Source organism: Trachurus japonicus, chromosome 18 (assembly GCF_045865225.1).
Source record: "Trachurus japonicus isolate A0001 chromosome 18, Traja_1.0".
Lineage (NCBI taxonomy): Eukaryota > Metazoa > Chordata > Actinopteri > Carangiformes > Carangidae > Trachurus > Trachurus japonicus.
In genome coordinates, this window is record NC_140924.1 from 13,390,780 (window position 1) to 13,406,991 (window position 16,212).

General features: G+C 42.4%; 1 protein-coding gene across 1 annotated transcript; it reads left to right on the forward strand.

The window, feature by feature from the left end:
* Window positions 1–2,215: 2,215 nt before the first annotated feature.
* men1 (multiple endocrine neoplasia I) lies at window positions 2,216–16,039 on the forward strand. The gene is made up of 9 exons (XM_085759648.1): window positions 2,216–2,727; window positions 3,793–4,001; window positions 5,458–5,586; window positions 6,969–7,009; window positions 7,891–7,978; window positions 8,225–8,361; window positions 9,672–9,816; window positions 10,672–10,848; window positions 15,350–16,039. The coding sequence occupies exons 1-9, from the start codon at window positions 2,292–2,294 to the stop codon at window positions 16,007–16,009; spliced, it is 2,022 nt and encodes a 673-aa protein (XP_085615774.1). The 5' UTR covers window positions 2,216–2,291; the 3' UTR covers window positions 16,010–16,039.
* Window positions 16,040–16,212: the final 173 nt, after the last annotated feature.

Genomic DNA, 16,212 nt, shown 5'->3' on the forward strand with positions numbered 1-16,212 from the left:
GCAACCCACTCGTGTTTTTCCGACCTGTTTTACCGGTGAAAGTCACTATAACGGCCACTCGTAACTTCCGACCGGTGAACTCGTACCAGATCGAACTGGTACCACTTCACGGTCGGAAAAATACGAGTTTCCTTGAACGCACCATAACAGTCCTCGTCCCTACGTCGCCACATTCACGGCGTTCCTTGGCTGCACACACAGCCCTGCATGCCGTTCTCTCTCCTCATTGGATAAAAACTGTAGGATACGAGAAATGTTTTCTCCTCGGCTCAGAGCAGAGCAGAGTGACTGACAGACCCGTGTTTCAGTCCAAACACTCTATGTAAGTGATTGCTGTCGGAAGATACAACTATTTAAGACTTATATTAACACAAATATATCACTTACTTCTGCTTTAATTTGACTGTTTTTTATTTTTTTGGTTTTTATTGTAATTTATTTCACTTAACCTTTGTTATGCTGTCATAATTGTAAATTTATTGTTGCCGTTGTAGCGAATGTGGGCTGGAAAGGCTGAAATGTTGTTGCTGTTGTTACAACTTGAAATAAAGCTTTGTGAAAAAAAAAAAAAAAAAAAATCTGCTGGCTGTGACGCGCGGACGTAGCCGTTGGTAACACAACAGTGGATCTGCGCGGCAAAAGAAGAAGGGGGGGACACCACACAAACAAAAACATGTGGCCGCGGCTTTGAGAGAAAAGGAGAAAGAAAAAAACAGGTATGTGATGAAGTCTCAGAGATGGATGTAGCAGAAACGTTTGAAATGGCGGGGAAATCGGCGTTGCGGGGATCTTGCGGGAGAGCTGAGCGGGACAGCCGTTATGTAAAAGTAGTGGAGTAGTGAAGCTAACTAGCGGCTCGTTAGCATGTTAGCTGCTCGTCATTCACAGCCCCGTTATTACTCACCAGCTGCTGTCTGTCGGTGTCACACTGTGGGCTGCTGTGTTTTATCCTATCATTCATTAACTCTCCCGTTTACACAATGTAGCTTTCACTCGGCGAATTATTTAAAACACCGATAATAACTTTAATACGCGTAGCTAACGTTAACTTTTAACAGAACTTTAAGAAGGGGTAGTAGCTAGTTAGCCTAACAAAGCTAGTAGTTAGCCACACAATTCATCCTTAAGTGAGTGTTTTCTTCGCTTTGTGTTGAAATTACTGCGTGTGTGTGTTTGTGATGAGGTGAAGACGATGTGGCGCCCACTTCAAAGGGCTTTGTTGTTGCAGTTTTTTGTATTGAATGGACGCATGTAGTAGTAGATGGAGCAGCAGCAGCAGCAGCATCAGTAGTGTGGGAGTGCCCCGCCCACCACAGCGCCATATACACCGGGCTAGAGCCGTTCATGTAACCAGCAGCATTATGCAACTACCAGGCGAGCAGCAGCACGGCCAAGGGTCAGTGTCAGTGTCCGGCCTCATGTTTCATTTATTTACATGTGGCCATTTCAGATGCAATAAAACCGGCGAAACTATCATTATGTGTATATATATGTCTCCATGCACACGGGTCAGTACCCAAAGTAAACACTAGGCTGTAATGATAAGTAGCGGATACTATGGTCTACTAGAACTTATGTAAGCAAATAATCTATAAAATTGTTGTTTGTTTCATCTGAGAATTTATTATTTTGAGAGTAGATATATAGAAGTAAATAGGTACAGTATAATATTGAATAAACACCTTAAAAAATGAATGAAATTAGGCTTTTCACACTATTTTTTAAATATATTTTGTATATTTGCAGAAGAGAGCAGAGTTGATCATTTTTTGTGGACACATCTGGATTTTTTTCATTTTTTCTTAAATAAAACTGAGATGTGGCAGGCGATACATGTGCAAAAAGCAATAAAAAGAAAAGAAAAAACAGATATGGTTGTGCATTGTTAGCACTGTATGTGTTGTGTTGCTCCAGAGATGTCAATAAATTATATTCTCAAGACGTAAAGGAATATATTTGTTTGGTATTATCATCAGTTTTATATTATCATAAGTGAAAGTAAAGAATTAATATCAATTCACACTGGAATCACATATTACATTTGCAATATCTGCTCATATAAATGAAATATTATTTGTTTTTTTGCATGTCTTTCAGCCCTGATCTGCTGCTGAATATTATTCATGTTTTTGAATCTGGATGTATTGGTGTGAATTAATATTTTATTTATTATTTGTGTGTGAAAGAAACAGTTTGCTGCATCATGAGTGAACTGATACTGAGCTGACGGATGCGATGGTTTGGTTCTGCAGGTGAGGAGAACATCTGGTTTGTGACCGACCGTTGGCGCCATGGGTTTACACTCGTCCCAGAAGAAGCACTTCCCCCTGCGCGGGATCGACGGAGTCGTTCAGCTCTTCGACGCCGAGCTCCGCAAGTCCGAGCCGGACCTGGCGCTCCTCTCCCTGGTCCTGGGCTTCGTCGAGCACTTCCTGGCCGTGAACCGGGTCATCCCCATCAACGTCCCGGGGGTTCGGTTCGAGCCCCTGGAGCCGGACTGTCCCAGCTCCTGCTTCCCCACGGTGGAGCTGGGAATGATCTCCGCGCTGTACGAACGCTTCACGGCCCAGATCCGCGGCGCCGTGGACCTGTCCCAGTACCGCAGGACGGCGGCCGGGTCCAGCAGGGAGCTGGTGAAGAAGGTGTCGGACGTGATCTGGAACAGTCTCAGCCGCTCCTACTTCAAGGACCGGGCGCACATCCAGTCGCTCTTCAGTCTCATCACTGGTACGAAGCTGCACCTGCTGTCAGGGTTGTCACGAGAACCGGTACTTCAGTACCAAGTCGATGCCGACACGCAAAAAATACATCTGTACCTGCTTTTATCGGTACCGTGGATACCGGATATACAACCTCACCCTCACTGAAGCGGCTGTATACGCACGTGTAGCGCCACATTTTCTAGTATGTAATAATGTAATGGATTTTTATCTCTTGAGGTAATAACGACAAAATTTGGAAAAAAAAAACAATTATTGAACGTAATATGTAATAAACTTTGCCACATTTTATAATAAGTTGTTACATAAAGCACCAAATTTTTATATTATCCTCATAAAAAAGTGCAACACCCGCATTTTGTAATAACTGATACAATATGTAACAACTTATTACAAAATTTGGCAAATTTTATTACAAATCGTGTCGTTATTACATCATGAAGTGAAAATGTATTACATTATTACATAATGTGGTGTCAGTGCAGCTACCGTCGAACTCACTGTCTGTTATGTGAACGCAGCAGGACGTCGATCCACTCATGTAAACGTGACGCGGCACATGTCTTTCTCTGCCAGTGGTGTGGCGTTTGGACCGGAGCGAAAACAAACATGAAAAAAATGAAACAATGTGTCATTTTCGCATCTGTTAAAACAGCATAAAAGTTCATCAATGAGAACAACGGTTCTCTTGTTTAACGACTTGAAGGAAACGACACGACTTTCTGTTTCTGTTGAGCTTTATTTTCCATTTTAACTCTGTTCTTTACTTCACGTTGCTGCTTCTCTTAAATTCTGCAGATTGAGAAGTTGTTGGAGCACAGTGGAGCTTAAATATAAGAAAGTTTGATTTGAAACAGTTTTTTTTAATAAAGTTGTGAATTTAGAAGCACATTTTTAAATCGTGGTATTGAATGAGTATCGAGAATCGTGGAAATTCACTGGTGTCGGTATCGACTGCTGAAATTCTGGTATTGTGACGAGCCTCCGCCTGCTGTCATGAGTTTCTGAAGAAGTTATGGTTTTCATGTTGAACGATATAACAACAACAATTCTTTACCAACTTCACCTCCAGGCACCAAACTGGACAGCTCTGGCGTGGCGTTCGCGGTGGTGGCGGCCTGCCAGGTGCTGGGCCTGAAGGACGTCCACCTGGCGCTGTCCGAGGACCACGCCTGGGTCATCTTCAGCAAGAACGGCGAGGAGACGGCCGAGGTCACCTGGCACGGGAAGGGCAACGAGGACCGGCGAGGTCAGACCGTCACCGCGGGAGTCAACGAGAAAGTGAGGCGCCACCTTCGTCTTCCTCATTCTGGGATGATGTCATCTCTGCTTTAACGTCTTGATTTTAAAAAAAAAGAATTAATCTTTTTAATCTTTAAAAAAAAAGAATTAATTAATTAATTAAAGCAGAAGTAAGCGGTCCGGTCGTTTTCGCTAATGCTGCGTTCCAGGCAGGCTTTTGAAATCGTAAATTACAGCTTCAAGTCACAACTTACGACTTTGTAGCGTTCCAGGCAACCCACTCGTGTTTTTCCGACCTGTTTTACCGGTGAAAGTCACTATAACGGCCACTCGTAACTTCAGACCGGTGAACTCGTACCAGATCGAACTGGTACGACTTCACGGTCGGAAAAATACGAGTTTCCTTGAACGCACCATAACAGTCCTCGTCCCTACGTCGCCACATTCACGGCGTCCCTTGGCTGCACACACAGCCCTGCATGCCGTTCTCTCTCCTCATTGGATAAAAACTGTAGGATACGATAAATGTTTTCTCTTCGGCTCAGAGCAGAGCAGAGGGACTGACAGACCCGTGTTTCAGACCAAACACTCTATGTAAGTGATTGCTGTCGGAAGATATAACTATTTAAGACTTATATTAACACAAATATATCACTTACTTCTGCTTTAACATATAAAAATGAACAAAACTTAAACAGATAACGTACAGAATAGGTACCTAGAAGAAAATAGCAGGCTAGTTATATTATTTTTCTATTTAATCATTCATTCATTCACTCGTTTATTTTTTTTCTTTTCTCTTTAATTCTTCACTGTGCCGTTAATTTAGGATCTGAAGCCTGGAAGTAGTTGTGTTTAATGTTAATTGATTATTTCTGTTATTGTGAACAGTATCTATATCAGTAATTTGTTAGTTTTTCGTCTTTTCTTTTTGCTTTTCTTTTGCTTTAAATTTTTTATTGATCAACCAGAAAGTCAGAAGTAATAAATCACAATCAAATTAGTCATAATTACCAATACATTTTTCAATTTTTATAAATTAAAAAGTGAGAAAAGGAAAACAAAACATCTTTTTGCTTTTCTATTATATCTATGTTTTGTTTTTTGAATTTTGTTTTTGTTTTTTCGCACATTTATTGCCATATCTCAGTTTTATTTAACAAAAAACTGAGAAAATCCAAGAAAAAATTGATCACAAAAACAAAATAGAAATACCAAAAAAAAAAAATTAGAGAAAAGTTCAGGATACGATGCAAAAAGTGCCCGGAGGAAAAAGTGAATTTGCTGAAGAGCCAGTCAGTCGTTGCCTCAGCAGACAGAGAGATGTTTTGGCAGGATGATGAAGACGTGACTCATGAGGCATCAGCTAATAATGAAGATGATAAAGCAGCATCGAAGGTGATTTATTGCTCGTCTTCCTGCTGTAGCTTTAAAAAATAATGATGTTAACTCCCTCTTTTTTGTGTTTTTTTTCTTGTGTGTGTGTGTGCTGCAGAGCTGGCTCTACCTGAAGGGCTCCTACATGAAGTGTGACAGGAACATGGAGGTGGCCTTCATGGTCTGCGCCATCAACCCCTCGCTGGACCTGCACACGGACAGCTCGGAGCTGCTGCAGCTACAACAGGTGAACAGCAGCAGCAGCAGCAGCAGACCCCCCCTCCACTCCCCCATCCCCCCCCGTAGAGAGCAGTGACTCATCTGTTCCTCTGATCCTCCACCACAGTTTTCAGATTCACTCTGATTGTCGGAGGAAATGGTGTCGTGAATGTGGAAGAGAAGGTCACCGTCTCTCTCTGTCTCTCTCACAGTGTGGCCTTTAGTTTAGAAATGTGTTGAAGCTTTAAAACATTTTCAGACTCGTTTCAGACACAGAAACAAGTTGGGTTTTTTTTATAATTGTGCAGTACAAGTGACAAACAGAGAGACATGACACAGCACAAGACAAGAAGGACCGAACACCGCAACACAGAGGCCCAAAAAAGGAATGGTGATAAATTGTAATAAGAAAGAACAAAACAAGAGAAGAAAAGAAGAAGAAAAATAAATAAAGAAGCAGCCAATCAATCAATCAATAAGTTTAGAGTTTTAATCCAAACCAAACATCACCACGTTTTAATGTGTGGTCGTGATAAATACCAATAAATCTCTATTTATTCTTTATTCGAATATGTGACAAACAAAACAACCAAAAGTAACAACAGTAAACTAAAAAAAATAGAATAAAAGTGGTCAATTAAACAACAAAAAAATATAATATATTTATATTTCATATTCAAAAGGAGTGGGAATAAGTATGAATTTATTTAATCCCACCACCTAATTACAATACTGCCTCCTGCTTACTACATCATTATGTAATAACTAATTATATTAATTATATTACTAATTTAGGTATGAATTCATGTACATTTGTATTATATTCAACATACACTTAAGCTATTAGAGACAACAGTAGTGACAATACATAAATATATATACATATAAATGTTCAGAAGTCCTGATCGAGAAACTTTGAAACGTTCAATCGGAGTCGGACTCGTCTGTTTCCACTTGAGAGATTAACATCTGTTAACATCAGTGAAACCAAACGTTTCCTGCAGATGTGTCACATAAACGCCTACCGGGAAACGTTTTTATTTGGACTCTTTGTTGAGGCTTTTAATTTGAAAAACCTGGTAAATGAGTCAGTGTGACAGAAGCAGTGAAAGAGTCGGTCAGGTAGAAGAGACTGGAAACGCTGCTACACCACAGGCAGCAACAGGCTCAACTCAAACACTGATTCATTCACTTTATATGCAAAAAAAAAAAGGTCAAAGGTCGACCTCGTTGTGACGTTCTGCAGAAGCCCCTCCCCCCTGGTCGCTATGCAACCTGTAACCATCAGAAACTGAGAGTTGTGACTTTTAGAGGTTTGAACTTTGTTGGAAATCGTTCTCACCATCTTTGTCTTACACTTCCTGTTCCCTGTGTGTGTGTGTGTGTGTGTGTCTCTGTGTGTGTGAACAGAAACTGCTGTGGCTGCTGTACGAGCGCGGCGACCTCGACAGGTGAGAGACGAGTGACATGTCACGACTCATGAGTATCATGTATATATGTTCACTGCAAACATACAGCTGCATTTACAGTTTATACATTATGCTTTTTAATTTAGTCCAGTTTTTTTTCTATTACTATTACTCATAACATATCGATGTAGATAATTTTATACGGATCTATATAGTGTTTATTTTTTCTTACTTTTTAAAAATATAAATGTCTTTTTATTTCTCAATAATTCAGCACAAAAGACAGCAAAACTATCCATCCTGATACAGTAACAGGTTTTTTGTGCTCATATTTCCCAAAGAAAAACACATCAGGAGAAAATGAATAAAGGAGACACAGCAACACATTTTCTTACTTTTCTTATGTCGGTTTTATTTTTGCTCTACCATTATATTATATTATATTATATTATATTATAGTATGTGCGCTACTGAATACTTGAATTTCCTTTGGGATCAATAAAGTATCTCTAATTGTTGCAGATTCTACTTGTAAACTAAAAATTATGAAGCGAGACGTTTGCTTCAATTCAGACGTTGTTTTAGTGAATGACAGACAAAGTAAAAAAAAAAGTGCTAAGTGAGAAAGTAAAGCAATATAAACTCACATATTCACATCACGTTCACCTCTCTGCTCCTAGAGCATCCTGGGTAGTGAAGTCCTTTTTTAATGCAACCCCAAATCAAATCAGATGAATTTCAGACTCCTTTTAACAACATATTTAACACATGGACTGTTGTTTTTAAATCAATATTGATGTTAACTTATATTTGAACTTATATCAACTTGTTTATTTATTCTTTCAATCAAAGTCTTCCAACAAAATAAATTCTCAGCACTAATAAAGTCTAAGTTTCTGAACTCTTCCTCCTCCTCTGTGCAGGTATCCCATGGCCATGGGCACTCTGGCCGACCTGGAGGACCAGGACCCCATCCCCGGGAAAGAAAACCCCCTGAAAATCCACCTCAAGGTCAGACTCAGAGGAAGACTTGTTAATTATATGTAGATAATGAATAAAGCAGGATTTTTTGGCTCGTATGTTTTCTAAAACAGTGAATACAACAAACAAACACAACAAAGGCTTAAATTAAAATCATGTACAGTAATAATCTTCATATGAAGTCAAAAAAATAAATCAAACACACTACTCTTCTGGTATTTGTATGTGTTGTTGGATAGAAATCGATGTATCTGTGTTGCTTCCTGTTTCCTTCAGGCCGTGAGTTCAGCCCAGCGACACTACAACAACGAGCACATCTACCCCTACATGTACCTCGCCGGCTTCCACTACCGACACCGGGACGTCCGGGAGGCGCTGAGGTCGTGGGCCGAGGCCGCGCAGGTCATGCAGGAGTGAGTCCACACCAACACTGTTCATACAGAAGAATAACAATAATATTAATCTTTATTTAGGACGCAAAAGTGGTCCATATAAAAAAGAAAAAGTACAGATATACTGTATACATGATATAAAGTAGTGATCCAAACACCGATCACAGGAATCATAAATCTGCTGATAGCAGATAGCTGAATTCAGACATAATAACAGAAATAAAACAAGATAAAACAAGTTCATCCATAAATAGATAAAATAAGATTAAAAAAAAAAAAAGGATAAAATACAAAAGTGCTGATGATCCTCCAGCAGCAGCAGCAGCAGCTCCTCCTCGTGTCGTTCCAGCAGACGGCCTCTAGGTGGCAGTAAAACACCAGGGTTTCTCTCCACTTTAAAACATGTAAAAGATAAAACGAATGACTCTAACGACCGCGTTTATCTCTGTAAAAACAACTGTTAAAATGATTTAATGTCTGAGTTTTTTGGGGAGGTTCGAGGTTGTTTCACTTCATCGTCCACCACGGAGCAGCTCCACCTCCGTCAGTGTGACAGGACGGAGATGGAGACGGAGTCGGAGTTGGAGACGGGGTCAGAGCTCTGCTGCATCGTCCTCGTCTTTAAACTCACTGTTACAGAGCTGCAGCTAAAAATACTTAGACTGACCCACCACACATTCCCATCCCATCTCTCAGCTTCCTCTTCCTGCTCCCCATTGTTCCTCACCGCCCGGCGCTCCCTCTGCCCCTCTGTCTGTCCGACTGTGTGTGTGAGAGAGTGTGTGTGTGTGTGTGTGTGTCTGTCCGACTGTGTGTGTGTGTGTGTGTGTGTGTGTGTGTGTGTGTGTGTGTGTGACAGTTGGGTCTTTGTAGCGGCAGAGTTCAGATCTTGTCTGAGCTGTGATGCCTTCAAACACCGCAGTACGTTACATCTCCACGTCTTCCAGTCAGTGTTCATCTCCTTATTATTAGAAATGAGCCAAAACACGTCTAAACTTTAATTTAAATTAAAAAATATGGTAACAAAACTGTGGAGTTAATATTTATTTTATTTCATCGTCCAGTGGATCAAAGGTCAAAGGTCAAATTCTTTATTTGCTATTTGTGCATACACAGGAAGTTTTGTACGGTTGTTCCAGGTCAGGTGGAGAAACAAAAAAGAACACACAAGGACATACAAGACACAACGAAAAACACTTTAAAAAGGCTCAAACCTGGGATTAAAAAAAGGACAAGGACATTAAATTTCTAAAAAGGCCAGAGATCTATATCTGTAGGAAACTAAATTTAAAATCTGTCTGACCTCCGCTCCTCTCTCCTCTCTCTTGCAGATATAATTATTTCCGCGAGGACGAGGAGATCTACAAAGAGTTCTTCGACGTCGCCAACGACGTGATCCCGACGCTGCTGAAGGAGACGGCCACCGCCGACAGTCCGGGGGAGGGAGGGGAGGGGGGCGACGGGGGAGCTGACAAGGTGAGAGTCTCCGACGGGGTTACCGCCGCACTCAACCACAACCAGCAGCAGCTAACTGATACATGACATAACCAGGAACTGATATGAGTCCGACCACCTGAACCGGTCTGGTCACATTCAGACTCACGAGAACTAAAAGCCTTTATGCGCTCTGCGATCAAATTACATTTTGTACCTGTCTGCTCCTTGTGTTCGGACTGAAACGGGAAAAAAAAACAAAATACATTCAGTTTCTCTGCCCCCTCTGTTTGGGACAATCCTCCAATCTGAACTAAAATTATCAGAATTTATTTCCCTTGATGTAGGGCTGGGCAGTATGACCTAAAATTCATATCACGGTATAAATCGAATCCCTTCACGGTAACGGTATATATCACAGTATAAATTTCAGTGTAAATATTGTAATGGACGTGTTTCTGAATGGTTTTGTAGTCCCTTAGCAAAGCTAAATTGATTAAAAATAAAATAAAATAAAGCAATAATGTAATTTTTAGAGCATTTATTGTGCAGAAATCAGATCTCAAACCTCAAAATTAAAACCAGCACTTCATGGTGCAAATAGTGCAAACGAACACAAATAACAAAGCCATAAATGGTCCGGACAGAGAACTGTTTCCATCAGCATTTGTCGCATAAACTTTATATCGATCAAGAGAAAATCCATTGAGATCGACAGTTTTTACCTTTATCGATAGTCGTGAAATTTAAATGAATTTTACTATTTCCACAACAACATTTTTTTAATTCAATATTACTTAATGTGAATAAAAACGTGTGGATAGAAACATGGTTAGTGCCTGTGTTACTGTCACCTGACACAACGACGCTCTAACCGTGACCTCCTCCCTCTTCCAGGACCAGAACACCAAACAGGCCGCCGTCTTCTCGGCGCTCCAAGACCCAGAATGCTTTGCTCACCTGCTGCGTTTCTACGACGGCATCTGCAAGTGGGAGGAGGGAAGCCCGACGCCGGTGCTGCACGTGGGCTGGGCCACCTACCTGGTCCAGTCGCTGAGCCGCTTTGAAGCTCAGGTGAGGAACTGTGTGTGTGTGTGTCAGGGTTATAATAGTTAAAGGGATAGTTCAACATTTTGGCAAATTGGCCCATTGCCATAATCCCTATAGTCGTAGCAGTAGGGTCGTTACCTTTAATTGTCGGTGCAAGCTATTTTTAGAACGGCGGAGCAGAGCCGTGAGCTGCTCAGAGCTACGCTACAGAGGCTGATGGGATTTCTTGGTTTCCCTCATCAAACTCATCAAATACACAATCCAACAACTCCAAAACGCTCTGGTGGACAAGTTGTGACCTGCACATTCACCACGCTATGAGATAATAACACAACGTTACCAGACAGAGTTGTTTTAGAGGTAAATTCATGCGAAACCGCTGATGCGTGTTGCATTAGGGCCCATTCACATGGAGCGTCTTTTTGCGCGTGCGTTTCCATTGTTTTCAATGTAACCGCGCGCCTTGCGCGCGCCAAATCCGAAGCGACGCCGACGCGCCGCGCACGCGGTGCGCCGCGCCTTTTTTTCCGTGCGCGTCCGAGGCGCAATCGAGGCGCGTCCCAGGCGCACGGAGATGAAAAATTCTCAACTTTTTCGAATGCCGCCCGCGCACCGCGTGTCATCTGATCAGAATTGAGCAGATCAACTTCAACAAAAACATCCTGTCACTGCTGGAGGAGACCTTTGGAGGAAAAAGATGGATTTCCAGCACCGCAAACTGCTCTCAGCAGCTTTGCTGCTTGGTGTCTTTGTGAAGAAGAAGAGAAAAACTCGCCGTGTCTGGGTGCATCCCATCCTTCAGCGTCGGAAAACTTTGGGTGAATTTCATCATCTGATCCAGGAGCTTCGTCTGGACGACGGCAGGTTCAAGGAATATTTCAGAGTTGATAAAGATCAGTTTGAGCTGCTCCTCAGAAAAGTTGGCCCCAGTATCACAAGACAGAGCGTCTGCCGTGAAACCATCTCTCCAGCGCAACGGCTGTGCATTTGTCTGAGGTAATTATTTTTTTATTTCAATATGTCGGGGAGACCCGAGACGGTTGTAATACTTTTTTTCTTTTTCTTTTCTTTGTCTCAGCCGCTATAGTGTTTACTGTATGTTAAGGCTCAAAATATGACCCTCATTTGTCCACTACAAATAGCAGTGCCACTGAATTAATTATCAATCATCTATCTATCATCAGTAATCTCATAATTGATGGCTCAACGATGAACAATGTCAGTTGTGTGGATTTGTTGATGTTTATTTTTAATTACGAAAATAAACACAGATATGCTTATTCTTACCCAAACTGATTATTTTTTTAAATGTCACATATATACAAATTATTTTTTAAAATGTCACATCATGTCATATATCTATCATGCCACTGCATTGCAATTATTTGGCCTGTTGGATTTTTATGTGCAACAGAGTCCTAGGTTTACTTAAAAAAAAAATGTTTTAAATTACATTAACATAATCACTGTCACAATAATTCTCAGCCTGTTTCTCACATACAATTAATATATATTCTATTTATTACAGGTATCTTGCAACTGGGGATTCCTTCAGGACCATTGCATTCAGTTACCGTGTGGGACACTCTACAGTTGCTGGCATCGTGAAACACGTTTGTGAAGCCATCTGGGACAACCTGGTAGGAGAGTTCATGCCACCCCCCAACAGAGAAAGCTGGAGAAGAATTGCGGCCGATTTCCATCAGTTGTGGAATTTCCCCAACTGTGTCGGGGCAGTGGATGGAAAGCACGTGGTGATCCAGGCCCCTGCCTCCAGCGGATCCCTGTATTATAATTATAAAGGGTCTTTCTCTATTGTGCTGCTTGCTGTTGTTGATGCCCAGTATCGCTTCAGAGTGGTAGATGTTGGAGCTTATGGTCGAAGCAGTGATGGTGGGACATTAGCTGTCTCAACATTTGGAAGAGCTCTTTGTCAGGGAACTCTTGCTCTTCCGGACGACACAACACTTCCTGGTGCTGAACATCTGGGGCCTATGCCACATGTATTTGTGGCTGATGAAGCATTTCCCCTGAGAAGATACATGATGAGGCCATACCCCGGCCAAAACATGGGAAGAGAAAAGAGAATCTTCAACTACAGACTGTCCCGGGCCAGACGCATGGTGGAGTGTACCTTCGGCATATTGGCATCACAGTGGCGGCTGTACAGAAGGGTGCTAGGAGTGACACCGGAAATGGCAGAGAAAGCCGTCAAAGCCACATGTGTCCTCCACAATCTTCTCAGGGCAGGTCTGTCGAATGATCATCCACAGACCACAACAGGATCTGAAGATAGTCCCAGGGCCATGGGGGGCCTGAGACGTTTGAGCAGCAACAACGCCTCACGGGAGGCTATCGCCATCAGAGAGAGGTTCACAGAATATTTCTCGTCTGCTGAGGGAGCAGTTACATGGCAGGAAGACATTATTTAACATTATATCATAATATCTTATCAATATCTGAATCATACAGAATCTACAAATATAAATTGTGTTCATGATAAAATAAATGGATTATATTTGTTAAAAAAAACAATGAAACTTCGACTCATTTCTAACAATCTATTTATTGATTCTCATTGAAACTCTGCTTCATATAAAATTTGCTCAATTTTCATTCTAACTTGTGATTTTTTTTGCTGCGATAGCCGTTTAAATGTTCCCACAAGACTCATGAAGTAGAGTTCGTCATGATCTTGAGGTTTGCTCAGGTTGTTCAGAATAACTTTTTGAAAGTCACTCAGATCTTCTTCAGTGTTCTTTCTTTTTTTCGTCACACGTGGTCCAGATGAGACAGGGGTAACAGGGAGGGGGGGCTGGGGTGAGAGGGACTGGCTGCTGCGTGCCTGCTGGCTCTGTGTCTTGTTCCACTGGAAACAGGGTCAGGGTGATGAGGTTATCACCCTGACTTTCCTATGGGGATAAGAGAAGGGTTTGTTTTAGCAAAATATCTTTAAATGTGACAAATACTTATGAATTTCTCACATATATTTTAAATAGGTATACGTTTGAATAATCCAAACTGTTTTCATCACTGTACAGCTTCTTAAAATAGACTATAGAAGTAGGCTAATATTCTAGTAGTAATGATAACAATATAACAATAACAATAATCATAATCATAATAATAACAAACAAATATACCAGAAATCTAACACTCTTGTTGAAGAGCTTACTTAGGGGTATTATTATTATTATTATTATTATTAATTTCGTTCTTATAATCTACCTCTGAGTCAGGCTGCTCTGGGGACCCGGGGATGTTTGAGGAAGTCGGCCTCTCCTTCACAAAACGTTCAAGGAAACTGAGGGCTCCCATGTACTTCCACCTCCTTTTGTTTCCTCCCTCTGAGCCACTTTTCTTCTCCTTCTCTGCCTTCCTCTCCTTTATATACTTGTCCCTCAAATATTTCCACTTCTTTCTCGCTTCGTCATCTGTGTAAATACGATGTTGTGACAAGACAACGGCAATTAACGTATAAATATTATAAAACAACAAACAGTAAGCAATTAACGTATAAATATTATAAAACAACAAACAGTAAGCAATTAACGTATAAATATTATAAAACAACAAACCGTAACGGTAATATAGGGCAACGTACATTGCAAACAATATAACTTCTTGACTGACAGGACGTTACTGTTGGATCGCTATAATGTTTGCTGACAGGCTGAACATATTTTTTTTATACTTGCTACACACTGGAAATGTTTGTCTTTGAGAGAAAAGGAAAGAAAAACATCAGAATGAACTAACGTTAGCGTACTCAGCTCAACCGTTATCCACATAAAATAATATAAATATAAATAAATAACATATATGCTCACCAGTTATCCCAAGCTCAGTGCTTATGATCCTCCAGGTGTTGTTCCTCCTGGCGGTATCAAAATAATTGCAGGAAGACAGATCATATAACTCGGGGTAACCCTGCACAAGAAGTATCAGTCGCTCCTCCATCGCTACTTTTTAATGAACGTCCTTTGAAGTTTTGGGGGAAGAAGAAGCAGGTAGTTTTGGTTGCTTAGAGACGGTAGAAGCGCGACCGCAGCATGACCAACGGCAGCGCTTTGGAACCGCGACCGAAGCGCTTTGAAAAACGCATGCAAAAAGCTCCAGCTGGCGTTTTCCATGCGTTTTTAGGCGCTCCATGTGAATGGGCCCTTAAGGGGCAGTTTTTCATCAAGCAGTCTCTGCATTTACCTCTAAATCAACTCTGTCTGGTAACGTTCTGTTATTATCTCATAGCGTGGTGAATGTGCAGGTCACAACTTGTCCACCAGAGCGTTTTGGAGTTGATGGATTCTGTATTTCATGAGTTTGATGAGGGAAACCAAGAAATCCCATGAGCCTCCGTAGCGTAGCTCTGAGCAGCTCACGGCTCTGTCTGGTAACGTTCCTCAAAAATAAAAACTAAACTGGAATTTAAAAAAAAAAAAGCAAATTTAAAAAAAAACTAAATAAAGATAAAAACGAATAAATATTTTAAAACCATAATAACCTTTCTGTTTCTCCGTCTCCGTAGATCCGTCAGAAAGTTTCCATCATCACCAAAGAGCCGGAGACGCAGGACGATGACGACCAGTCGAGCGACGACCCGCGGGAAGGTCGGCGGCGCGGCCCGAGGAGGGAGTCGAAGCTGGAGGAGCAGAACTCTCCTCCTCCGCCCGGCGGCCCCACCTCCCCCTCCACTGGCCTCCCTCTCCCTCCCCCTCCTCTTCCTCCCCCTCCTCCTCCCTCACAAGCAGCAGCAGCAGCAGGAGGAGCAGGAGGAGCAGTGACGGGAGGCCGCCGCCGCTCCTCGCAGGGCGTCCGAGGAGCCGACGGCGAAGGAGGAAAACCCAAATCCCCGAGCCCGCCGGATTCTGCCTCCTCGCCGTCGTCGTCGCTTCATCACCACCACCATCATCAACATCCTGCAGCAGCGGCGGCAGCATCCTCCCCCTCTCCTTCCTCCTCCTCCTCCACCTCCTCGCCAACAGCGGCGGCGTCCGGGCCGGTCGTCGCCTTCCAGAGCGAGAAGATGAAGGGGATGAAGGAGCTGCTCTGCGCCGCCAAGGTGAACTCCAGCGCCATCAAGCTGCAGCTCACGGCGCAGTCGCAGGTGCAGATGAAGCGGCAGAAGAGCACGCCGGCCGGGGACTACTCCATGTCCTTCATGAAGCGCCAGCGCAAGTCGCTGTGAAGAAGGGGGGCGGAGCTTACGGATCCTGTTACGACGGCCGGACGGACGGACGGACGGACGGACGGCGTTTATACTGTGAACACGGACGCGTGATCGAACCTCGAGGTTTGAGTTCCCGCAGCAGCAGCAGCAGCAGCAGCAGCAGCAGCAATAGATCTGACCTGCACAGGCGACGACGATGTTGCGTTTAATGTCACATATCA

What these genes read in the sequence shown, in the direction of transcription:
- men1 (XM_085759648.1), top strand. Translation starts at nt 2,292, where the DNA reads ATGGGTTTACACTCGTCCCAGAAGAAGCACTTCCCCCTGCGCGGGATC. An exon ending in GCTCTTCAGTCTCATCACTG is followed by an intron (nt 2,728 to 3,792) that starts GTACGAAGCTGC and finishes CTTCACCTCCAG; the next exon opens with GCACCAAACTGGACAGCTCT. An exon ending in GAGCGCGGCGACCTCGACAG is followed by an intron (nt 7,010 to 7,890) that starts GTGAGAGACGAG and finishes TCCTCTGTGCAG; the next exon opens with GTATCCCATGGCCATGGGCA.